This window comes from Bombus terrestris, chromosome 4 (genome assembly GCF_910591885.1).
Source record: "Bombus terrestris chromosome 4, iyBomTerr1.2, whole genome shotgun sequence".
NCBI classification, from domain to species: Eukaryota; Metazoa; Arthropoda; class Insecta; order Hymenoptera; family Apidae; genus Bombus; species Bombus terrestris.
Genome location: NC_063272.1, coordinates 14479856 through 14507041, shown reverse-complemented (window position 1 = coordinate 14507041; position 27186 = coordinate 14479856). Strand labels below are relative to the sequence as shown.

The following is a 27186-nucleotide window of genomic DNA, read 5'->3' as shown; positions in this document are numbered from 1 at the left end:
ATAACCAGGCACCGATGAGTTGATGTAGAATGATAATATAACAGATGTAGTTCAAAAACGGGTATTTGAATCCTGTACCGTAAATTTGTTTAGCCTTGCTTTCGTGTGGGTGGCACGTTCGCGGGGGTGATGTTCACGTTTTAAGGAAAGACGGTACGCGGCGACGAAAACGCTTTGCAGAGTCAGAGAGTGCAACCTGGACACAGGGCATAGAATAGGGTAATTTGGGGTTGCTACGTTCGCGGAATGTGAAACGAGGCCAGCTGGCCTGCGCGCCGTATCTCTTTGCCTTTGCTTCTGGAGTTCCGCACGGCCAATTTCACCATCGCAAAAAGGCACAATACCTCGCTTCTTTCTGTTGTTATCGAAAGCGTGGAACGCGCCGCTACACGTGACTTCGTGACATTTTCATGTACCTACCAAACCAACCGTGGTTACAGTTCGCCTTTTGTCATCTCGTGGAATTTGTTTCTACAAACTCGGTTCGAGATCAATATCTCGGTCGACTGAAAGTTTAAGATCAAGTCGTTGTCTTGTATGTTAGCTATCTAGTCCTTCGTGTTACGACGAAATCCAAACGTACCGTATGCTGCATAAAAATGATTCCAGTCAATACCGTACTCACTGTTGTAAATCTATAAAATTTCTAGCGTTGATACTACCTGTATACCTGAAGAGAAACATTGAGACATCGTATACGTGACTTGTATTCAATAATTGATACTCTTATATGTTGAAGTTAAAATTGCAGTTAGATTCGAGCTTTGAGACGCTCGATGTATCTAGTTCTGAATCAATGGCGTGAGTGTGACTTGATATCATAAGGCAAGGGGTTAATAAAACGCATATTAGACCAACGAAACCAGGATGGCATCCCTACTCTTCTTCCATCCGTCATCGCGAACGCGTCATATGAATGCGTATTGGGCTGTACGCTTAATGGCGAGTGTCGCGTTGAATATACGGCATCGCGGCCCACACAGCAAGCCACAACGGCCACACTTGCCGCAATTTTATTGTCAGCAAAGAAGCCACTGTGCATAAACGATCGGCCGCTGCTCACTGACCTCGTACACCTGGCTACCCAACGTGCTGGACTTCTCGTTACTTTCCACGCGTACTATTCCTTCGCCTTTCTTTCTGCCATCTTTGTAATATTACAACGTCCTGTCCTCTTCGACCGGACGTTAAGAAACCATCGACGTTGGAACGCGCTTATTGACGAACTTACTACGATCATCACCGATAAACTTAAAGGTGCCCCTTCGCGATAACAAGCGTACGCGATAATCGTCTGGATATCTCGTCTCGAAAACGGAACGCGGTATTAATCGAAACACCGAGGCCAAAACGATCCCTTCGATTGTTCGTCGCTTCTGCCTCCAAAGATCTTATCTTTCGGGATAATCGTCGAACGGCTAATTTTCAATTTATCCGGAACGTAACGGTGCAAACGTTCGAGCCCGCTATCGACAACGAGACTCCGTCTTCGACGTAACCACGACCGATAATCTTCGGTATCTGATGCGGCAAGGTGTGTGCTATATCCGCCGCTGCGGCCAGCCATGATAACAGGAAGTTCAGGTAAGAGAGCACGTGCGTGCGTGCGTGCATGTGCACGGGCAATTTCGACGAAGGATTGTTCGTGTGCGCGTTTCTGCGCATCGCGGCGAGCAGAAACCGACGTATCGAAGGATACGGGAGAGGAAGCTTGCCGCCGGTGTTTCTTCCTGTCACATCTCATTACCATAATACGGGCCGTAATTACGACAATTAGCATGGTAATTAAGAAAATTGCCATTCGTCTTGTTTCCGCGAGCAGAGAGGCCACCGATCGTACACCGGCGTACGTATGCCTAGCTGCGTGCAACCGAACTCTTTCTTCCACGTTTCTGCCTTCTCGTCTCTCTTTCTACGTTTACCGAGTTCCTTCTTTTTCTATCGAGCTCCGGAGCGGTTTCCTTCGGCCGCGCCACTCTCCGAGTCTTTGCATTCAATTAAAGCTTAATTAGTCAAGTCGACTTCCTAATGACGCTCCCTGCTCTATTCCTTGGTCACGGAGACACACAAGGAACGAAACCGCGCCTCGAACCCTGCCACGCTATTGTTTCGCCTCGGAAGAGAAGCGTACGGTCTTATTCTGACACGACAGTCCGATTCGCTCCGCAATATCTCACCAGTTTGCTCGATGTAATTTGTTTTTCGACGAGCTTGTTTCACGAACAGAATGCATCTCGTCTATTTGCGATAAATATACATTCGGCTGAAAAGGTTTCCGATACTTTTACGTTGTAAGTAAATTTATTACTCTGTCTGCGTGAGATGAAGGATCGAAATTCATCTCGATCGAATTATTCTGAATATTATCGTTGCCTGAGAAACATTGTCACAAACGAGTGTTTATGTAGTCGCGTATAGTGCAATGAATGCATAGTTCTGTATAATATGGACGAATATTTTATTCCGAATCTTATAGAGTCTGACTCGGTACCCTGAAAACACCTACACGTACCGACCGCGAACGAACCAAGACTTGCAGATGTATTAAATCGTGCATAGACTTAATAATTCATCGTGGGTGTTCCTTGCTAAGTGGAATTCGGAGTACAAACATCGGAGAGAATCGTAATTAACAGTGCATTACTCGAACTTCGTTCGAAGAATATCCCTAGAATCCGAAATAGGTCGAATAGGGGAGACGAAGTTGCGGATGGATCAAGTACGAATTATCTTCGAATTATTCGCGATTAATTCCTGAATGAGGAACAGCAAGAGTCGAGTCGTTAAATTCTGGGTGATCGACTTCCAAATGCCGATACCTGATTCGCGTTGCCTTCTTTCGTCACGCTAGCAGGGGTAAGAGAAAAGAGAAGCGGAAAGAGGAGGGAAATGAAAAAGAAAGAGGTTTGTGCTCCACGGGCTACGTGGTGAGAAAAAGAGAGAGAGAGAGAATTTTCGAGGGGGCTGGCAATTAAAAGCACCGCTGGCAATAAAGAACGGTGGCTAAACTCGTTGCAAGATCGACTACCGAGTATCGCGTTAGTCCCTTTTAGTCACGGTTCGTGGTATGGCGGCGCTAATAAAACCCGCAGCCAACCGGTATAACTTGCAAATTCGTCCGATCTTCGTCGAGGATAACGCATCCCACGCATGCATCTCGCTATTTCCACCTATTTTCTTGACGTATCAAAACGTAAAGTTATTTTGCCATTAGAAGATATTAACATTTTGGAAATCGTAATAGATTTTAGTCCTTTTAAAGCGTCGCGAATATTTTGATACAACGGATTAATGTTCTTACAACCGAGCTAATCCATTTACATTTACAGAAAATTAATATTTCTTGACGTTTACTACGCTGCGATTCGATCTTGCCGAAACGTTAATTACAAGGCTCTACAGGAACTGAAGAAGAACAAACGACCAGTAAAGAGGATTGGTACCATATAACAAAAAAAAAAAAAACATTTACAAGATGATTAGCCTATTACTATGATTATATCTTATTAACGTTGATGTAACGTGCCGATTTCCACGGTCAGGCAAAATTTGCCGCTCATTAAGTATACAAATTGCAAGAATGAATTGATTAAACGCGCGAAGGAGAGGAAGAGAGACAAAAAGAGAGAGAGAGGGGCAATAAATAATTTGAACCACGTTAATATAATCGTCGAATGCAAAACGTGGTCAAGAATCGCATCTCATCGTCGACAGCCGACGAACGAATATCTTCTCTACTTGCCTTCCGTGCTATATGGGCGTCTCGTAACCATGGCTCATTTCATACCTGAAGAGGCAGAGAGTAGAAGAAAGACAAAGGACGTTACAGAACTTGGAGAACGACGAGAGGCGCGAGTTCGCTGGTCGAACTCGATGCGTGGCAGATTCGGTTCTCCAATCTTCGGCCCCGAGCACTTTCGGCCCTCTTCAGACGTTTGCCGCCGCGCATCGAACTGTCCGTGCAAATTTCAATTTTAACTGCTAATCTGCCAGCTAATAGCCCCCTGCTTCGGCGTCGCCCTGCTGTTGCCGCCGCCTCGTCTTTTCTCCATCAACGACCCCCGTTCTCAATACACCCGACCTTCCTCGCTCCGCGAGTTTTTCTCTTTGGCCGATCGCCGCGCGTTGTTGTAGAGTCTCACGAGAAGAAGCTACGCTTCTGTCGCTCCTTTATGCTTCAAACTTTCTCACACGTACGCTTTTAAAACCCTACCGCACCTTTCTACCTCTTTCACTCTTTCTTCTTTCAGTTACTTCGCTTATTTTTTCCTCCCTTCGCGGTTGTTTGAATTAAAATCAAGAAACGGAGACTACAAGAATTTCTGTTTGTATAGCTATATAGTCTACTGAACGCGATGAGACCATAAATCTTCATCAAGACATCATTTATTTCCACGATCGTCCACGGTGTGCATAAATACCAAAAGTGCTTTTCCCAAGATTAATATTCCCGTTCGCGAAAGAACGTCGACACCGGCGCAGCGTTGTCCATCGGTCTCTTAACTTGCAGCAGAATCGCCACCCTCTCTTGCCCCTGTCCCGCCTCTCAGCCAGGCCACTCTTATTCGTCGCCAGCCCGATGATTTATTGCAATATTTTGACGTGAAATATATATAGGAAAGATGAATTGACAGGCGAGTCTTTATGGGCAAAAGTTTGCCACCCTCCGTCGGGCAACTCCGTCGGCACCCGGACTGCGCTTCACCCGCGATGTCACCCTCCAACAGAGTCCACGCCAACTTTTCCCTAATTTGAGTGTTAATCATACGACGAAAGTTATCGAAAGCGGCAAAACAAAAGACGAAAATGACGACTGATAACGGCCAGACAAAGAGGGAACGTTTCGAAGGGAATTAGTAGATTAATTCACACTAATGGAAGCAGAGCTCTATCAACCAGTGGAATTAGTCTTTGCAATTCTTCTACTATCTCTCCATTTATCGACAGCTTACAATTAGATTAATTACTCGAGTTTTCTGAACAGATCGTAAATTTTTGGTCGAACGAATTACAGAAAAAAGCGGAGTCCATATGGACTCGACTGAAATCCATTAACACGAGCAAGGTGGCTCTGTTAATCGGTACGAGCGGTTCATAATGCATTCTATTACAACGGAAAGTACCTACTCGTAATACGGTGTAGTAAAAAAATTCCAATTGATCGATCCACTAGCTCGGATGCATTACGCAAAGCATGCCGCGCGACCCGCCCACGCATCTCGTCAGCTAATTATCTAATAAAACGACGTTCGCTCGACGTCGGTTCGCATCGCCACTACTACTTCGTGTGTACGTGTATGTGCGCTTGCGGACGAACATATGGAAGATCTTTCACAAGCTCGAAACGCTATTGCACAGAGGTCGCGAGGAGTCGCAATACCATTAAGAGGAATGCATTATTCCCGGTCAGCTCATTGTATTCAGATACCTGGCCTCGACAGTTAGACAACCGTACTGCCAGGCTAAGGGCTGCCGATGCGAGGGCCCTTATTTGCCATTCATAGAGCTGCGAGAACGCGGTCGTGCTCGCGCATTACACCCACGAACGGATTTTTGCCACGCTGTCGCGTCGTCCACTTCCTCGACCTTTAGCCAACATTTGTTCGCCCCGTGATTTAAGATCGTTTGGTAATCTAATCGTGCCTTCGTATGTAGTTATCGAACATTATTAATAGGCCGTGGATTTTGAAGCCTATTCACAGTTTTATGAACAAGAGATAAAAATATAGTATTTAAATAGAGATTAAAAGTTACGTAAGCTAAGATATAAAAATACGAGCTCCAATCACTGTAATAGTCTTTTTTTTTCAAGGTAAATCGAATTTTTTCAAATGGACAAAATTTATTTTGAATCGCTCAGTTAATATTTCGAGAGGTTCAGCCGTAATATCATATAATTACAAAAACTATGATTGTTCTATTTTTTTTCTTTTTAATAACCGTTTCTTTAGTGGGATTTTACGAGATTTCCTTGTAGTCGTTAATTCAATGGACATTTAACGACCAAGTTACGACTGTTACAAAGTAGATGAGGAACGAGCGGAACAATCATCTTCGCGTTTTTCACAAAGGCGGAATCGAATGAAAGTCAGTGAACGCCATAGAGATAACGAAGGGAGAAGCGCGATAAGGTGGGCCGCCCTGTGCAATTTCAATTTCGGAAATCGGGGTGTATCGGGCCAATGGATGCTCTATCTTGTGTAGCTTTTTGGAAATTACGAGCCAAATGTGACTGGCCAACTGTCGCGTTTAGTTGATGGGAAAGAGAGGAGGAGACGAAGAGGGGTCAAGCGAAAAAAAGACTCGGTTTCTCATGCCTTTGTGTTTCGAATAAAGAACCGATTTTTTGTTCATCTCCATAGAGCGGGGACCGATATTTGCATAAGCGTTGTTCAAGGATCCGTGACGAATCGTCATGAAGATGGTCGCGATTCGTTTGTATCCGATGATCTTTCTAGGGAAAATAGGGGCGCGATCTATCGTTCTGTTTTCACGCGGTATTTAACTCCCTTTGATATATGATGTTTCACTTTTTTCTGATATATTTATGTGCTTACACAAAACGTCAAAACTCATTGGTACTATAGGAAACTATTAATAGCTGTGATATTCTTTTTATGGCGTACTATATCAATATATTTATGCATAAAAAAATACGTGAAAAAGATGTTTATTCAAAGATCCGGATCTGGTTTCGCATTATCGTTCGATGTCATTAACGCTCACAATAAACATCGATAACCGTCGCGTTTTTTTCCCCTCCCGCGTGTTTCCATCGACTTGTAATAATTTCGAAATCACCATGGCGAGCTTACGAAGAACGCGATTCCTATTTCACTTGGAACGTCCGCGATCGCGGGGAATCGGTCGTATCTTGACAACGACGTCTTACATCCCGATCTTAATGCGAAGGCGACACGCGAGACTCAGAGACCATCCATAATCGCTGCGTTCCTTTTCGACGCGGATCTCGTTTCGTGGAAATTGTAACACCCTACGAAATCATCCTCGAGGAACTCCCTCTTCAGCCTTCGAGTATCCAACCACGAGATATCGTATCTTAACTTATTCCTTCCAGAATAATTCAATTGAATCACCCTGTTATTTTTTTCTGCACGACGTTTATACTCAGCCACGCGGTATCGTAAAATCAGGATCAAATACGACTGGTTTTATCAGAAAACCAACGATGCATAACCGAACGACGAGGATTTACCACTAACGATTCATGGAAGACAACCTTCACCTTCGAACCCATTCTCTCCATTCGTTATGCAGAACTGTACGCGCTATTATCATACAAACTTTCACGAACGTATCGCTGTGTCTCGAACATCTTACCCCTCTATTCTCCTCTTCGTACGTTACTCGCTATCAGTCGGTCTTTTGCCTCGCTAATGTGAAAACTCGAGGACGTTAAGTGGCTCAACTAGCTAACGTGTCTTTGATGTTTACCGCCCACCAGTGCGTACACACTCACGCGACGCAACTGCGTAACGCTACCATGCGATTCCACCGCGGTCGGCGAGTATTATCGTGCCTCCGACAACCAACAACGAATCTTCCCTCTCGTATTCCCGCACGACCCCCTTCCCCCTCGCTTCTCCTTCGTCAGCCCCTTTTGCCGGTTTCTCGTATGCACGCAATGGACTTCGTGGCCGGGATCGTTTCTTCTTTTTCTTCTCCTTTCTCGTATTCTTCTCGTTCTTGTTCTTCTACGTCGTGGCCACTTAGCATCTCTTCCACGAACCTTGTTACCATGACGAATAAGAAACGCGCGCGAGGTTGCCCGCTTAATTACATCTACTATGTCAGTGGAGAGGTAGAGCGCGCTTTGGCAACTATTGCCACCATATTTCATATTATTCGACAAATGGTTGGAATTTCGTTGGAACTTCTCTTACACTTGTTTCAAAAGCTAAACGATCAAGGACAGAAAGAGGTGCACTAGTGAACAGAGAGAAACGGGACGCATAATATTACCGTAAATACAGTACATACATATATAGAAGACACTTGAATGATTATTATGTAACTGTATATATAAGACACTTAAGTGATTGTCAAATAAACTGTAGCTTGTGAATAAACATTTTCTGCAATAACTTCTTGGACTAAAGTCTGTTCTTTTGCCTGACGTAAACCAAAAGTAAGCCCAGGCTGATTTCTATACTGAACGGAAAGGCTCACAGACGTGGTTCAAATTTTGTCAACACGTACACTTTGGATATATAGAACATTAAAAATTGTAGACTTGTTGATCGATTATGAGCTTTAAGAGACGCTCGAGATCCAGTGGATCGTACGGGACACCTGATTTTCAAATGTGGCGGGGCAAGTTTCGGCGGAGAAATTAATCCTTCCGGTCGTTAAAGTGCAACTCGTTAAGTGTGACAGTGGCTGGCAGCTGGATTGAATTGAGGCGCGTGCTATATTACGCTTGATATCGCTGTGAAACCCAACACCGCCGGCTTAGACCTCGACCCCATGAGCCGCTACCACCGCTGGCGCTACACTACCACTGCCTCCATTACCACCAGCGAAACAGTATATCCTGCCGCCAAATGCCAACATTACACGCGACGTTAAACTTGTCCCACAGATTTTGGAGCATAAATGCCAATTTTGGAGTAATTTTTAAGTTTCAGTTGGGATAGAATTTTTCGTTTCTTGGGAATTTATTGACGTATGGATATGTGTACCACGCGATTAAACGCTTGAGGATCTCTGTGCGTTATTGAGATATTGGTACTACAGTGACATAAGATTATGTTTTTATTCTAGATTTTAAAGTTGCTCACGCGAAAACGTTCATTTGTCGGAAACGCCTCTTCGCAAATTGCGTTTCGCTCTGCCGACGATTCGCGGCTCAAGGCCGGTGTTTAAACAAGTGCAGCCGTTTTACGTGTCAATAAGTTCAGTTTTCGCATTAATACAACTACGACAGAATTTCTTTCTATCTTCTATGAAATGTAAACGAGACAATTAATATTTTAAATAAATAGGTCTTAGACTGTATTACCGATTGACTTCATATTCAAAACTAAGGAAATTTTTCCAAATAAAACTGTAGGTAATATGTTCGTAATATTTTTTAAACTACCAATCGAATCATCCGTTAATTAGAAACAAAACGATGCATCAAAATATAGCAGATCCGTGAAAAAAGCGAATGATTATTCCTAAAAAATTAAAGAACCAAGTAACGTAACGAGTTAAGCCGTCTTTTCTAGCTGAGAGGTTAATAGATGATTTGAGACTTTTGCACAGCACTAAATTTCTAATCTCTCTAATCCATTAAACAACCATGAAATCTTACATCTTGCGATTAGGACCATTCCATACTGAACAAATTTCAAGCTCCAGATTCAGAACGAAACTCCAAGTATTAGAGTGAAATTTTTCCACAAATTTCGAGCCTGCGACCCTCGCGTGACTCTGTCCTCGTTCGTACGACGAAACAGAGAGTTACGTAACGATGTCGATCGGTCTCACGCCTGCACGGACGCGGGTTGCACGCGTGTATGCACGCAGCCCACGCGGAATGCGCGCTGGACGGCGCTTACGCCGTGCTAGCGAACGAGCAATTACCTTAATCCGGTGAATATTCCGCGGAATAAAAGGGGCGAGCGTAGAAGAAAAAGAGGAACCAGAGCGCGGCCAGTTGGAAACGGGCTTATGGATGGAATGCCGCGTGAAGAATGGGAAGAGGGGAAGGGAACTCGCATTAGACAATTGGCAAATCGCGAGCGGCAACGTCAACGAGCCCAGAGGTCGCGCTCGTGCCCGCGAAATATCGTGAATGCTAAGAATGCGCCCACTTTTTATTGCCTAATCCCGGAGCCTAAGTAGAGCCAAGCGACCAAGATTGACGTGAGATACTACGTTGCTTGGACTTTTGGAATCGCTTCGTAGAGCTGATGAAAGATGAATGAATAGTCTGTTGAAGATGCGAAATATGATGGAATATTTTATGGTATCTTGGAGACGAGTAAAGGTAGAGTAACCTCAGGTACCTAATATTATATTCTTTTAGACTAATAAGAAATCAGGCAGCGAAGAAGCTCCGGACGCTATTATAGAAATCTGTGGATGTTATGTAATCAGTAGATGAGAATATTTCTTTGAAAAAATCATATGAGTACAACAAAAATAAGACCGTTCAAAAAATTATTTATAAAAAATATAGAGATAGAATTTAAGTGGGAACAATTAGGTAAAAGTTTCCCAAGCGAATTTTGTATTACGTTGTTATTTGTATAACGCGTTTTATTACATTTTAGAGAATACAAAGAAATATTAAGGTACAATTTAAAAAAAAAATTGTTATCTTCTAAAGCTTGATCGATTATGCGAACACTGTGAATAGCCAGTAAAACTGAGGTGTAGGCATAATAACATCATCCTCTCGAATTCATTGTTGGCTGTCCTTGATCCGCTAATTACCACAAAAGGAACCGCTTATTTTATAATCACACGTTATGCTCCCTCACATGCGTAATGCTAGGAAAATTACCGAGCTTGCTCGTGCTCTGTCACGCGTGCCACGATATCGCGAGTACACGACCGGCCAACTCCGTCGAGAATTGAGAGTTCCGTCTCTTTTAATTCAAAACTTCCGCGAAACCGAGCTGTTTTAATAACGACACAGAGAATGTCAGCTTGCAACGACACTGCGTGTAATTTGTTTATAGTTTGTACAAACTATAAAGAATCACGTCGTGAATCGCAGTTGTTACATTTTTCATAGAAAAAAGTCGTTGAGATTTTCGTAATATAAAATTTTGTCAAAACGTTTCAAGAAAAGATATTACTCTTTTTTGAAATCATTTTCCATAATACCTTTTTCGTGAAAAAGAATCCTGTAATACGATAAAAAGAACCTAATCTACACTTGTATCAACCATACAGACTTTATAATTAAATACTCCGCAACCCTAACTAATTTAGCTATCATTCGGAGAACATTGGAAAAAACATTTAACGAAGCGTCTCTACTAAAAGTAGATCAAAACGATGTATTCCGCAATCGTGGAAACGAGTTTACTTATCGTCCCAGAGCGTTGTATGGTAAAGGAAGAGCGTTTCTTTCTAACTGTAGAAGTGTGGTCGGAATAGTATGAAAAGGGAACCGTCCGGAAAATGGAAGTCGACACTGGAGGTGTCCGAGAAAGGCCTTGAAATTGCGAAAGACGATAGGGGAGGCTATGGGTCGGTTCTCTTTGATCCACGAGCGCTGGTTCGCGTCGTTCCGAAAAACCGAAACCTCATTATTATCCCCGCGGGCCAAAAATCCGGTGTACCCTGAATCGAGCTTTCGATTTCACGCTCCTGGCGCCCAAGGAATTAATCGTTTTTCAAAAAACGCCCTTTGAATTTTCTTTGCCTCGCGCGGTAGGTAGTTTTCGAGTGACTCTACGAAATTTAGTATCTATATTTTTTTCTAGATCCTTTCATAACATAGACTCAGGTGTAACGAAAGATTTGCGTAACTAATTGTTCTAATTCTTCCTAAATATTCCATTCCAATGGCTGTCGAGAATTCCAGGGACCACTTTCTCGGAAGCCTCTAGTTTTACAGAGCTCGTATAAGCACAGCTTCTTCGTTCAAGGACAAAACTTCACTAAAGATAATTTCGAATGATTTTATAACGAGATACGTCTTTGAACTATTAAGAGGATTGCTAAACGTGACGATGTTACGTTGAAGTACTATATAGATTTCGGAGAAGAAAATAAATACCTATCTGTCGTAAAAAAAAAAAAAAAAAGAATTTGCATCTCTGGAGAGTTTCTCTTCGTGAATGCTACGTCGTAAAGCATTTAGTGCAGTAATAAGTGATGTGTATAGATCGATACAGTCGCTACCTGGATCTGTTCTCGACGACGAAAGTGAAATCGAATGTTCGGTGCATCATAAATTGAGGTATAGTGATGAATGGCCAAATGGAGCCGAGAAATTGTAAAATAGCCCCGATGGTGTAGTATTGTGCGCGGTACGGTTTATTTGATTTTTTTTATTCGTTATCTTGCCTTTTTTCGTAAAATTACCGGCTCGTCAAACACCGCGCAGTAGAACCGTTCGACCTGAATTAGAGAGGGCAAGCGAGGATGAGAAAGAGCGGAGAGAGAAAAAAAAACGAGCTCCGTTTTCGGCGAGAATAGAGGGCCAGTAAAGTTCGGCCGACCTCTTAAGAACTTTTCCGCGCGAAAAAGTGGGCAGAACAATTGCCAGTGGATACATCTCGAGTTTCCGCAAGTGGGTGAAAAATCCAGCGAAATACTGAAAGGAATGAACAATGAAAGCAAAGGAATCGAAGAAAAAATGCTATCGAACGCGAAAAAAACTCTACTCGATGAACAATCGAGCTGAATTGCTCTTAAAATTATCTAGAAAATAAACGACAAACACGAAACGTAAGGGAAGAATGTTCGTGTACTCGATGTCAAGTGCACGAGTAGAATTAGAAGAAAAAAAAGTTATTTTCACATCTCATGCAAGGGCCTCAAAAACTTTATACTTTTTTTTTTATATAACGTATGTACAACGTGAATCGTCGAGATTCTCGTGCTCTAAAGGGGGAATTGATTTATAAGTTGGCCAGAAATCCTAGCGAGATTGGCCCAGTTTCTGCCTCCCAACAAATCATCAAAGGAAAATACTGTTTTGGAGCACCTGGCTCCTCGAAACCTCCGACGAATAGTAGTTAAAACCTTCCCGGATAGAAATAAACGTTCGCCCCGCTGCTTCGACGCATATACTATAGAATCAAAACCTCTAATTTTCCACGTAATGGGAGGTCTTTATTATTCTTGAAGGGTGGCAATTCATGGACCGTCTAAAAAAGTTCCTCGTCGGGGGGTAAAACGATTTTCACAGGGGGTACGTCAGAAGAATCTCGCGTTTCTTGCCTCTCCATTTTACTAAAAAATTGAGAGTAACGGTAACAATCTTCAACCGGAATCGTCGAAATCGTTCGAGTTTCACTATTGACGAATTTCTTTCGTATCCTTCCAACAGAAGAATCGATTAACGAATATTACGGTTAGAAAATACAGTTCGAAGTCTCGGTGGAAAATTGTTTGCAATCTATGTAACACGAAGATATCAGCGTTCCCTATAGCTCGGTTTAACGCACGGAATCGGTGGAATGCTAAGTACAATTGCTAGGACTAGAGGAAGCTGTGAAATATTATAGTGAAGACAATATGGAAGCAATTAACGTCTGGAGATTGACTCGTTCGTTGTGATTCTGACGATGTTGTGACTTGTTGCGTGGTGAATACAAAGGCGTCGCGGCGCGCGCGGCTGCAAACAGGTTTTCAGGAAAGCCAGGGGCGAGGGATAATACACCTTTGTCAAAGAATGTGTTCGCGCGTGCAAAGAGAGGTGTTCGTCTGGTCACTACCGATGCTGCTTGAGATGTCAGGAGCCGCAGGTGGCCGAATGGTAGCCTGCAATTCACGTATACACCATATAGACAGGTCGTCGGGTTTGTGAGAGGGTCATAGGGTCAGGAGGCACCGGCTCGCCGCTCGGCTCTACCGGGTGTCTTGAAAAAAGTTGCACTGCTCGACCGTACAACGGCTAAGGGGAACAGAAAGAATCTAGAATGAAGATCATCACGAAGACCGTTAACGAATGTCGGATATCTTTTTGAAAGTTACGTTCAAAGAAACAAGTTTCAACATAGAAGGACGCGCACGATAATTTTACGAGCGCAAATTATCGGTCACGAAAAGCATTAAACCCTGCAGGAATGATTTCACCTGTGCAACCGCGGTTTCGCACCCAGGTGCACTGGATCAACATGTGACGAGACGATGTTAAGGATCTATCACCGTCCTTGACGAACAAATGTTGCACCATCACCAACTCACCGCGTTATTTCCATATATACACACGGTTACCCTTTGCCTTTGCAGGTTCGTTTCATTCAACGTGAATGAGAAACGCGATGGGGAACGATGAGGGCCCGGCACCTGCGATCTCGGGTCATGCAAATACCTGCACGCGATGAATAAAAAAAGGGGGTCCGCGCTCAGGGAGAAAGGGTTTGCCTTATTCAGATTAGGGTCCCGAGCATGGGTATTTGAACACCCTTCCATATAGTGGCACTCGAGCCACCTCGATTTTCGGCAAGTGCCTTTATCCTCTGGCACGCGTGTCATACATAAATATGACCATCCTCTCTTTTTTACCAACCCTTTATTCGTCCGTGATCAGATACGGCATGGAAATGTCGCCACTTGACAAAGAAGAATCGTTTCACACCTCTATTAATTATACTACCTGTCTTGCTAATCGTATCATTCTCCAGGTATAAGACAGCAGCCGAAACATGGAATAGGAAAGAGAAAGAACATTTGAATTCCTGTTATACCAGTTAGAAGAACGTTCATGCGTCCTTACAAAACCTCGCTTCGTCCCAACTCCCGGAATCAGAGCGCGTAGATATTATTCGCGCCTCTTTCGTGAATTCGCGTAGGTAGGGGCGTCATTAAAATCAATACCGGCTCGCTCTCCACCTCGTCTCCCTCGTGCCACCACCCTCGCCCTCTCGGTATGTCCCGCTTACATCTTCGTCCCTCGGCGCTATTCATCCTCGTCGCACCTTCTTTGTATGCGTGTGTATGTACGCGCACGGGGGTTGGTGGGGGTGTGCAAGGCGGGGGTGCAAGGGGATGCTCGGTCGTTCCTAGTCGGAGACGTGGGACTGCTGGCTGGTGGGGTAGCTGGAGGGGAAGAAGGGAGAGAAAACGCGAAAAAAAGGAACGTGCACAAGGAAGAGGGTGCGCGGGGGTGAGTCGCGGCGAGGGGAAAGAAGACGCGATAAGAGGAAGGGTGCCGCGTTCGCAAGGTTAGGTAGCCGGTACACGCGATAAGGAGTGGGGGTGGCGTTCCCATGACCAATAAGAACCTCTTTAAAGCGCCCTTTTTGCGCGCGGAACTGCGCATGCCGGATTCAAATCTGGGCGAGCTGCTGGGTATCGAGTGGAGGTGGTGACGGTGGTGGTGGCCGGTGGCTGTATGGAAATATGATAGCGCGATAAAAGGAGGAAGAATGGCAGGGATGCTTGTGTATGCGAGGGAAAAACGTAGCGCGAGGGTGGGGATACTGCACGGCTGCTACGACCAATAAAGGCCCACTTTAAAGCGACTCATTTTTTTTGCACTGGCACTGCGCATGCCGCATTTAAATGTTGGGAGTGGTGGGTTCCAATGTGTGTGCATAGAAATATGATAGGTGAGACTCGGACTCGGAGAAATGGCGGACGGGATAGGGATTCCCGAATATTTGTATACCATCGCGGGGTTGTGATATGGCCAGGAGTGATACAGAAAAAAAAATGGCGTCTGAGATACATTATAGAATGTATTTATAATTTGCGACGTTAAGTTCGTGAAAATTGATCAAGTAAGTGTTTGGATTTTAGTTAGATTCGAAGTATGTAATTCGATATCGAAGGTTCGGTTCGATAGATAAACGCTATCGCTGCTATGGATACTGTAACTTGGTTACACTGTTCTTGTATTATTATGTATTATTGATTGTTTTACTACATTTGCTAATGCGTACATATTCAACACACAATAACGCTATTGTTCGAGAGGTCGTTGAACCAAGCGGTTTTAACCTTTAAAAGTATACATACATGTATGTACTTACTCACCTGTTGTTAATCTAAGATACATCAGACTGCAGACAGTATCCGCCAAACAGTTCGTCGTTCAGGTCATGCCAAAAGCGTTTCAACATGTAGAATCGAATCTCGAGATCACTTATTTTGTCGAAATTTATCGAAAACTTCTAACGTTTGCTATAAGTGACGATATAAACACCGTTTCCCGCCAAATTACTATCGAGATTAACAGAAAACAGGGTGATAGATGTCTCGATAAAGACTTCTCACTGTCACTTTTTTAACTAATTTTTTTCAAACTTCCTAGTCTTTATCCTTTCTCTACCTAAATACTTTACACCATACGAAAAACACTCATCGTCGACAACAGAAACTATGATCTAACAATTATAAAAATAGTCGAAACCAACCTGTTTCCATAATCTTGCACCGCGAGACAGCTGCGCCACTGATCCACTAACGTTGAAAAAACGCCACCTGTGACGCTCATCTGAATTAATTGCGTCCAGTGGTTCGACGTATATACATGAGCCTTATAAAGAAGCGCCCTCCATTGGGATAATATTTACATAGTCAATGCCTGATGTTTACAAGAGTGTACGTGGTAACGCATCGGTGTCAGTTGTTTATATTGTATTTATTCGAAAGCTCTAATCGTTATCGCGATATCGAGTCAGAGGGGGCAGCGAATGCCGCGATTGGTCGCTTTTCTCGCATATGCAAATGTACTCACCTTCTCTCCCTCTATCCGTGGTTCGGTTGCAGCAGTAGTAGCCGGTACACGCGAGGTAAAAAGGCGCGCTCGCGCTCGCGACCAGAGAACTCGCCTTTCCTTGCCGGGCGGAGTCGCGCGTGATCCGCGTTCCTTTGCGATTGGAGCTTCATTCCCCACCGACGCTGCTTGTTTCCCCACCAGTATGAACGTCCAGGCGTTCGTCCGCTGCTTTTCGTTCTAGTCGAACCTCTTCGTTGTGCTTTCAGCGTTTCATGCCGAGGTTAGAACCGTTCCGTCTCTTTTCTTCCTCAAACAACTCCCCCACTTTGCGTTCGACAGTCCGCGTACGCGTCCGCGTTCCCCGTGGCCGGTAGGCGGCCGACCGGGCGTACGTGGGCCCTCTAGTGTAGCTGCACACATGCACGCGACAGCATCTGACCGCCGTACCAGCCGCCGCAGCCGTAGCTGCCACCGCCGTAGCTCGTCGCGGATGCTCGTGTTCCTGCGATAACGATACTTTGCTCTTTCCACCGATCTCGCACCGCGAACACCTCGAGGAACGATCGAGGGGAAAGCTGAATCGCGCTGTGTATGTGAAACTTATGACGAAACGGTACCGCACGTGTGGAACGCGGAACCACGGGAAATATTCGGCAGCTTCAAATGTGACACAGTGATATCGTGACAGTTTGCAATGGAATCGAAAGGATTTTGAGAGAGATTTACGATCGAACATGCTCGCGTACGTTCTGCTGGAGAGCATCGAAACTGTTCGCGAGTTCACTGATGGGTGACGCTGTGTCTGACACGTTGATGACAGGTCAGAGGGACAGTAGGATTTTTGAATATTCGCGGGCTGCAAGGTGCATGATTCTACGCGGTGAAAAACGCGTGGACCAATCGTCTATAGAACAGCTGACAGTTGGCGCTGGTGGCAATTAGAGAAATCGCCGCGAAGTGTTTGGCAGTCGGATTCGATGACAGGTGAATTGCACGGGAAGCGGAGGCAGGAACTATGCGATAATAACGACCATACGTGTTTGTCACGCTGTTCCGTTTAATAACTATATCTATCGCGAAGTGTTCGTGTAATGGACGCGACTGATAAATTTATGTAACGAGTGACTGCAGAGCCGGTGACCGTGCGAGACTGGGATACGTTCGGAACGTGTCGGAGGAACATATCTGTGCTTATCAGTGTAGTGTTTCTTTAGGAATATACTGTGATATCGAAGGATAATAAACATCCACAGGATATTTTATATTTGTAAAGACGTTTCTCCTTTGTGACATTAATAATATAAATGTCGAAGAAGCAAAGATACATCGAATGAACCTACTCTGTCTGGAGTGAAACTATTGGTTTTGCAAGTGTAACGCGATACTAGTGATAAACAAGATCGACGCATCTGATCAACAATAAAATAGGACGTCTAATAGTACAAGAGGAGGAAGAATAGCGAAACTTGTCCGATAAAGAGAGCCAGCAGGTGACCACGTTGGATCTCGCGGCGTTGGCTGCTTACGGGGGCGTTTCGGGACCCAGGGTCGCGGTGGCGGGCACCGGGGTCCTCGCGCTACCCGGCCTGATACCCGATAAGGGTTTATCATCGCCCGGAGGACAGTCGAAAACAAAGTCCGCAGGGCTGGCGGGTCTCGACAGCGAGGCGGTGCGCCGGTGGGTCGCCGAGGCCGCGCGGACCGTCCGGCAAATTCCGCCTCCGGTTGTCGTACCATCTAGTTCGCAACAACAACAGCAGCAGCAGCAGCAACAACATCAACAACAGCAGTCGGTTCAACATCAGCAGCATAGACAGCAACATCATCATTCCATCCATCGACAGCGTCAAGAGTCGAGCCCGCCCTCGGTGGCCGCTTCCTCTTTCGTTTTGCCGTCGTCCATGACGCAGACCCCCAGCATGCATCTGCTGGAGAACAATAACCTGGTGGAGGTTGCGATGGTTCAACAGCAACAACAGTCTCAACAACAGATGCAGATGCAGCCACAGAAGCAAAAGCAGACCAGCCCGACGAATAACAACACCATCGAGGCTTGGAGATCCATTCAAGGTGGTCACCAGTGGTGGAGTCCGCCAAGTACCGTTCATCAAGAGCAACAGCAGCAACAGCAAGTGTCACCTCTCGGTCAGCAAGTCCCTCAGTCGCAGAGTCTGGTTGCTGGCACGGTATGCGGTCAAGTACAAAGACAGTCGCAGATTCAATCGGAAATCGATCAGCCTTTGGACTTTTCGGTGGGTTCCCTTCAACAACAGAGGCTACATTCTCGCGTAAGGACTATACACGAGAGACTGCAGAGTAGGATGCACGACAATAATAACGGTACAGCCGGTAGCGGACAGAAGATCGTCAGAGGGACTGGCAGCAGGAGAAGTTTCAGTCCCAGTGATGGTAGCAGCAGCAGCAGCGAGGACGAAGGGGTCTCCACCGGCGGGAGTCCTTCTGGCCCCCTTCGAGGCACCGAAAACGGTGAGTCTTCGAGACATGCAAATTCTCTCCACTTATCGCATTGCACGGCGCGTTTTTGCCGAAACAGCGCGATGGAATTATGGTGACGAGCGCGTGTAACGATAAATCAGGGTGACGCAACGAATTATAATATCGCGAGTGATTCGAGATGAGGCAATAAGCCGCGTTGGTAATTCGGCATTTCCGATTTTACGTCCGCTTGTGTAATCAGTTACTCATTTGAATCTTAGAATTTTGCTCTTGTCGGTTACTGGATTATGATATTAATTTTATTACTTCCTTAGATGATTTCATTGTTTGGCAAGATAGATAATAAGTAGAGTGTCCTCAATCGTGATAGTTAATTGTAAAGTTATAAATAGCGAACCCAAACTTTAGTCTTTTTGTATAAGGGAAATTCCAATTTTGAATTCTTAATTGGTTCTATGGAATCCTGGAGTATCGCGAACGTTAGATATAAATAGTGTTATAAATTCGATGTGAAATAAAACATGACGCTAAGTGTTGCAGTAATCTTCAATTAGATCGGGTCTTAAAATTATAACTTGTGAGATTAGATTTGAATTTTTTATCGAGGTATCTCAGCAAAGAGTTAACTTATTTCCGTTTCCATAGCAGTTAAGAGTTGACACTGAAACTACCAAGTATGATACATCTTGGACTTCTTACTTTATATAATTATAAAAATATTGTTTTTTTACTTATATAGAAACATAATTATTCCACATTTGTCTATTTTTATCAAATCATTTTAAGTATAATCATAATTATATGCAGTATATTACTGGTAAAATATATATTAAAGATTGGTAGTATTGTTACGTTAAAGATCTTCGAATACACTGTTTACCGTGGTGCGTATCAAACTACACGTATCAATAGGACGATTAAGCGGTTCCTTCTGTCTCTGTCGATTTCCCAAAGAGTTGGTTCGGTAACGAAACCGGAGATTTCCGAGACAAACGAACGTATGCGTCATGCCAGCCGCTATTTGTCCGTGAACGAAACATGAAACGATCCCGTGCATTTTGGGGGAAAACGTGGAGAGCGTTCGATCCGTCAGCTGTCAATGGAGCCTCCCTGCTTGCATTCGACGCTGCCACCCCCGCACAACCTTGGCACGGGCCATTGTTACCTTTAGTTCGTCGAATGATCGATGCATTGTACGTTCGTTCCATTGTAGGAATAAGCGGCGCGAGATCGCGAGAATCGGAGTTTACCTGAAACCGGGTTTCGTTGCGTTTCGTTGCGTTTTCATACGCAAAAACATGGAAGGTTCGCCAATTGCGGCGGCACGGTTTTACGATGGGAAGGTGAATTCCCTTTTACAAGATGTTCCTTTCGTTGCGCGCCCGTCGTTGCCGCGTGCATGCAATCTGCCAACGATTTCCCTTCGCCATAAGGGAATTCTCCATGAATAAATTCGTGTAACGTTTCGTTCGAAACAACGTATACATGTATATAATTGAAATTCACGCTTCTTGCGTGTTCTTGTAATTTTTAGCGTTACGTCATACGAGTAAGCAGTGTATTTTCCATCAGAAAGTACGTGGTGTATTCTTATCGTTAACTGGAAAGATAGTCATCGTTATTTAAAGGAAATAGTGGTCATTCGTTTATTGAGCGCCGCTTCTTAATAATCGTGTTTATCTAAAACATCGGTTTTCACCGTATCTGCGTCTCAACTGATTAAATTGTGTCAATAATTTGCGTCTTATTAGGCCTTATGATTCATGACAGTAAAGTGTATATCGATTGACTACTCGAGCAAGTGCCGGTAACGTTCTGGTTTTTATTTGGTCGAACTTGCATGGTGACATCATACGTGACACGAACATATTTTCGACGGAAACATCAAGCTATTCGACGTATCGTTGAATATGTTTTGCTCGAGCTTATGATACGTATCGACCAGTCTTAATACAGTTTTAATTCAACCTCAATGACACGTGTTTGAAGTAGTGGACACGTGAACAGCGACGATCCAATCGACAGATAAAACCAGCATAGAAAAACTTCTTACCTCGATTTCGACGCATTCGCTGATAAAGAATAGATCGAAGGTAGAATACGAGAGTGGGACAGAGGAAAGATAGGAAAAATTCTCGTGTATCGTCCGCTCGATTTACCACCGATAAATTCACTGATTATTCTATAAAAACTAAATATTATTGTACTTATACTTGGCTATACGTCGAGTTATCTTTCGTGTTTATTATCGCGGCGTAATGTGTCGGCGTCGCGAGCCTCGCTATGCCACGAAAACAAGAATGATCATAATTAAAATGATACAAGTCGAGGCGAGCATTATCTGATTTTAAACAGCCGGATCTTTATTAGTTTCAATAAAATGCAATGTAAACAGCGCTATGGAATAGTCTGATAAGAGTCGAGCGTTCGTAACACATTACAAACTAGGAAATAGGAGGAAGAAGAAGAAAACAGAAAAAAATAGAAGTGATCATGTTCGTAGTAGCAAGCTCGTGCAAAAGTCACATACATGAAATTCAGCAACTAATAGTATTTATTTTTATTGAAACTTCTGATAAAAACGATACCATTGTCGAATAGAGCGTTTCGATTTCAACATCGAGCACCTAATACATATCCTTGTTAATCGCGACTTCGAGAAAAACGAGTAAAAAAAAAAAAAAAAAAAGGAAAGAAAAAATAAGAGAGAAAAAACGAAGAGTTATCTTTGATTTCGTATTATCGATAACGGCACGAGCATATTATGTTTAATCCGCGGGCAATTATCGTAGCTGGTGCGTTCGTTTGTGCTCGACCGTGTTTCGGTATCTCGGCTGTTCAACGCAGCGACCGGTATATGTATGCGTGTCTACATAATTGCACTAATATTCAAAAATGCAACGGCAAACAGACGGCGTAGTTGATGCCGGTGAGAAAAAGTTGGCCGATATCGTATCTGTCGATAAGGTCTTAGCTCTAAGGCTTGTTTGAATAAATATTCCACGTAAGCGCGTGATCGTGCGGTTATTTTCGATGAGCAACACGATACGACGAAAAATCCATTTTTGAAGTGAAATCGTAGAGTGCTCCAGATAATACCCCCTCCCCCTTATATAACGTTAATAGCCCTGAGTTCGTTTTATTGGAGTTTCGAGCAACGATCGACCGTCTCGCGGTTATTATTCATCCGTCACGTTCTTCGAAAGCGACATTCCTGCCCTATAATCGAACATTACATCTCACGTCTTTTCCTTGTTTCGTATGTCCTCGATTTTCACGAGGAGCAAGAACGTGCAAACCAGCTGGTTGGTTGCGTTACGATGTATCACACCGAAAAGCGTAATTACTCGGTATATCGTGCCTCCTTCTTTTCGTCGTGTTAATTTATGTTCGATAGGGGAGAATATAATTAATCCTGGCAAGGAACACGCGCAGGACCGAGTACCTTATATCGAAGATAGTCGATTGCGGTTCGCCAGGGTCCAGGGACCTGTTCTCCTCCCGAGGGCCTTGTGTATTACGGTGTAACGTGATACGTGTTTGATTCTATGTTATTTACGAGCAGGTGTGCCGCGCAACAATGTTTATCACATAATTAGATTCTATGCTCGAGCAATCTCTATCGCGCGGCAGTAAGCCATGAGGCTTGAACCTGAAAATGACGTTTCACGCTGGATGGCCCTGCGCAACCTTGATAACAATAATTTTCTTCGATACGCTCTCCATATTGATTTCATCCCTCCAATGTCCCGTACGTGCTTGTATTCCTCTTTTGTTCTTGCGTAGACCTCCTCGTTTTCCTTCGTTCCATCGATGCTTCTTCGTTTCTCTCTCGATATCCAGTCGTTGTTCGTCGTTCCAAGCGACATATTCTGATGCTCGATCCTTCTTTTCTTTAACAAGCCATTCGAACACGCTTCGTTTTTCTCGAACGATGGCCAAACCATCGTCGACGAATGTTCCTTTCTTTTTCTTCTTTCTCGTGTTTTCTTTTCCCTCCTTTCTTTTCTCGTTTAATACGCGCTGTAAAACTCAAAATGAGATAATGATCGTCGATCGATCGGCAATCTTGCGATTTCTGCTAATTATATACCGCACCGGTTCGGCCACGTGTAATTAATTATGATAATATTCGATGGTAAGTAAATCACGTCAGACGCTCGAAGTTATTATATGCCCTTTAACAGTTTAATTACCGACCACCGGATGTTTATCGTCGATGAATCGTTGCTAATCTGTACCTTAATAAATTCGCGATCGATGCTTCCGTCTCTATATCCACTGCTAACGAAAACTATACGACGGTCCTTAAACTGTGTTTTCTTTCCTTTTCATCGCCCGATATTCGACTCGCGGATACGCTCGAATTAAATTCCCCTTTCGACATACGTTCTTTTCGACGGAGTAATTATTAGAAAGGGGGCTGTGGCGCGTCGTACAAGTCTGTTCGTTCGTTAGTGGAATCTCTCGGCAAGAAAACGAGTTGTTCCAGCTCTCCCGAGTGCCGTCGGATCACTCGCGTGCGGAAAATTAGACGGCTCCTTTCCGACTCGTGAGAGTACTCACGGTTCTTCCTTCTTTTTCTTCGCTTTCGTCCATGATCTTCATTGATCTTCGAGTTTCGTGTAGCCCGACGACAGTTCCTCGAAGTCGTTTCTCTCCAACCAACTTTGAGGTTTTCTTTCGTTCTTCGTTTCCTTAACATTTTCATTGCTGCGTGCCACGAATGTCACTCGATTCCGTGACTTTGTCTCTTCTTTACAATACCACCAACTTGTTTATCAAGATCCTAGCAACGATAATGCATTGATTGTAGTTGATACATTGATTATTGAGTGATCGAAGGGCTCAGGAAAATTAGATTTCTCTGGCAGATGGTTCAACTGAGAAATCATCATGAATTAGGGAATTAAGTTTCAAAAACACACATTGATCTTATTTCTTATCTAAGCATAAATTAAAATGTAAGTAAATTCTTCACATATCCTTATAGTGGTCTTTCAACTTCAGGGTTACACATGGAGCAATCTGACAGTCCGCCACGAACTCGTTTTCTCATTTGCTTCGAGCAATCTGCTCCAAATACCTCGCATAGGTACACGTATACTTGTAGACATTATCGAAAGTATAGATTTCCGATTAGTCTAGCGGATGTGTACATAGTTGCTTGATCGCAAACATCGTGCAAAGACTGCGATGTCCCTTCGAGGACACGAAGATTATCCCGAACGGAGTACGTAAACAGCTATGCAATCGAGGATTGGATCTACGTTCTTAGCATCCCTCAGGTTCGATAATGCGACAACAGTCGCGAATGATCTGGCTGGCCGATCGAGGCTCGCAGCGGACGAAATCCTAGCGACAGATCGCGGACGCATGCCACAGATATCTTATGCGTTCCGTGCAAAAGGAAATGGCGTTTGTTGACATTGCATGGCGATCGATTAATACTGACTGAATAATATATTTATTTTTGCGATTTGCGTCGCTATCGAGCCGAGTGAAACGGCCTTTTATCGATCGGCAATCTCGCGCGCGTCACTTGAGAAATGAAGGCTTGGCTCTCGGGGCCAACGAGATAAAAAGACGGCGTGGTGTTCTCAGGACGGAGGAGAAAGAGAGGCGACCGGAAACGCGCGCCCCGGCTCGGCTAACACGCATTTCACGTTCGTGTAAATTTCGTAGGCCAACGCAAACTCGAATGAATAATGTGTTCTGGCCCGTTTGGGCATTTCCGGGATGGAGCTAGTTGGATTATGGTCGTTCTGAAAAATCATGGTAATTTTGTAACCAACATGATTTTCCGAGGTAAGGATCCGACGTACGATTGGGTGAGTGAGTTCCTCGTATTAATTGAATCGAGATTACGAAGTTAAATAGGCTTTTGCCTTTTCGCGGAATAATCAACAGCTTTTTCCTTTTCGCGGAATAACCAACAGCTTTTACCTCTTCTTCTTTTTTTCTTCCTTGCGATCTCTCTCTCTCTCTCTCTCTCTCTCTCTCTTTCCCCCCATACATGCTCCTTTTCTTGGTAAGGATCGAATCAAGATAATCAGTTGAGATAGCAACGATGCATCGCGCGGATCTTGGCAGCGCGCGCCACGGTTTTAGTCAGCTTTGTTGTTATAATAAAGATACCCTTAATTCATTTCGTTTAAAACATTCGTTCACAAGATTCGACTAATTAATATAACAGGGAATTAACGTCGTTGCTCGTTCGCTTCCCCGCTAATTATCGCCTGTTTAAGATCGACTTCGAAACGTCAGAATGCCACTAATGAGACTTTAATGAAAATCCTTGGTTTCGGCTGAGCCGGAAGCGGCGCTTCGTCGTTTTTGTCTTACATCACACTGACGGTAGGAGAACAGCGGGTGTGAGCGGAGGCCGGAATTCATAATAACGCCGTCACGGTCCCATTTGCATTGTCCAGCGGCTTTCCGATTATAGCCTACTCGGCTTTCGTATTAAGGACGGCCGGAACCTGCTCGAAACGCTTCAGGCTAGTTCGGGCTAAATCCCACCTATTATGTCGGCACTCGTATGTTGGTTTCTCTCGACAAACTCGTGGGCACGTGACTCGTAGGTGGTGGACGATAGGTTTTATGAAAATCACCGGCGAACAGCAAGGGACAGATTTGCATGAAGAGATTGAAATTTGTCGTGGGATGCGTGTCACTGCCCGCAAGAAAACAATGCAGAATTGACGCCGCAGACTGCTAGACGCTTCCTCCGGGGAAGAATTCTCTTTGGCGTAACTACCAAAGACATCGAAGTAACTGATTTATGGTACAAAGAATAGAAATGTTTCTTCTTTTCTAAGGGTCAATTATTTTGATTATCTTGATAGAGATTGACTTGCAATGATACGTTACCAATGATGTTACCGTAAGATTTAAATATTCAAAAAATTTGCATGCTTTGAATGTTACAACAACAAGATAAATTGCTAAATGATCTATAGAGATCTCTCGAAAACAACAACTACAACGCCACGAATAAGACATACAAAGTTCATTCGACAGGGAACATGTTGATTATCGAAGATTCTATCCTGTAGACTACGTCCTACGTGGAAATTGTTTTGACTGAATCGACCAATTTGCGATCGTCATAAGTAACTCGTACGGAATACAAAGGGTGCAGCCTATATAAGGAGAGGCTGAGAGAGAGCCGTGGATTCCAGGCAGCACGGAAATCTCACCTGTTACGTTGTCGGGACACGCTCGATCCGTACGAAAAGGCCTAGGATACGTGACCCGAAGCGGTGGGTGGACGGGTGGAGGCCGGTTCACGGGAATGGGGAATGAGAATGGGAATGCGGGGATTCCCGGTAGGTAGGCACAGACAGCGAGGAAGGTACCAAGGTGGCTATATAGCTGGTGGCAGGTAAAGCCGCCGGATAAATCTTACCTTGGATAGGTCAGGTTGGGCCAGGAGGATTCCAATAAGGAATGGAGGACCGTGCAGGGGTCACGTGGCAGTTCTCTTTTCTCTTTCTTCTGCCCTACCTCTTTTTCTTTTCTCCTTCTTTATCTCCTCGTGTACTTCTTTCATCCGTGGAGTCTCGCACGACCAGGTATACCTACCTTGCAACCCTTCTGCTCTAACTCACGGGGACACCTTTCCGCGTACTACCTACGCGTGTGCCATACGTGTGTACACGTACGCGAACCAACAACACACAGCCATCGACAAATCACCGCGACACGCGACCGACTTTCCTGCGCCTTTCTTTAAACATTCAACCGAAGGGTTTCTGGCCACGTGCCTACTCGGGTTTTCACGCCTCTTCCGTGATACGCGAGACAACCGGTCCATCTTTTGGTCCCCTTTACATTTTACTTGCTCGAGCAACTTGCTAATACGAAATCAAATCACTAGCAATTTCACGTTACACGTGGCAGAGTACATAGCGTAATATATAATCAAACGTAACTACGTGCAGTTTCGATGTTTCTAACCAATGTTTAGACATTAAATCCTCTTAGATACATTACACCGCGAGACATCAGTCCCGCGTCAAGTTATTCGTCGGTGTCGATCGTAATCTCCAAGAGACTCGTGTGTTTTTCCTCCGCGAAAAGTTCTGACTAGCTCTCGCACGTCCATAACTCTTCGTTACCCGTGGCACCGGTCGAGACATGCAAATTATGAGCGCGAGCGGCACGGCTCCCTTATCCCCCGGCGCAGCCACGATACCATCTCTCTCGCGTCGATGACGAATGCGTCGAAGCTGGACGAGTGATTCGCGCGGCAAAGAGCTACACGGACGTCCTTGCAGTTCGCGGTGCACTTCGGAAAAGGAAATGTACTTCTCGTAATGAAACCTATAATGCCACGTACGGCGAGATAATACGGCGAGCAAGTC

General features: G+C 44.4%; 1 protein-coding gene across 2 annotated transcripts in view; it reads left to right on the top strand.

Annotated features, from left to right (window-relative positions):
• Positions 1 to 16664: 16664 nt before the first annotated feature.
• The window catches only part of LOC100644394 (POU domain, class 2, transcription factor 2), a 123829-nt gene continuing 113307 nt past the window's right edge, over positions 16665 to 27186 (top strand). Inside the window, exon 1 of one of the 2 annotated variants that reach the window (XM_012307915.3) lies at positions 16665 to 18847. In XM_012307915.3, coding sequence (XP_012163305.1) covers positions 18262 to 18847 — 586 coding nt within the window. In that variant the 5' untranslated portion in view covers positions 16665 to 18261. The remainder of the gene's footprint in view (positions 18848 to 27186) is intronic. The other variant, XM_012307917.3, reaches the window with a different exon arrangement.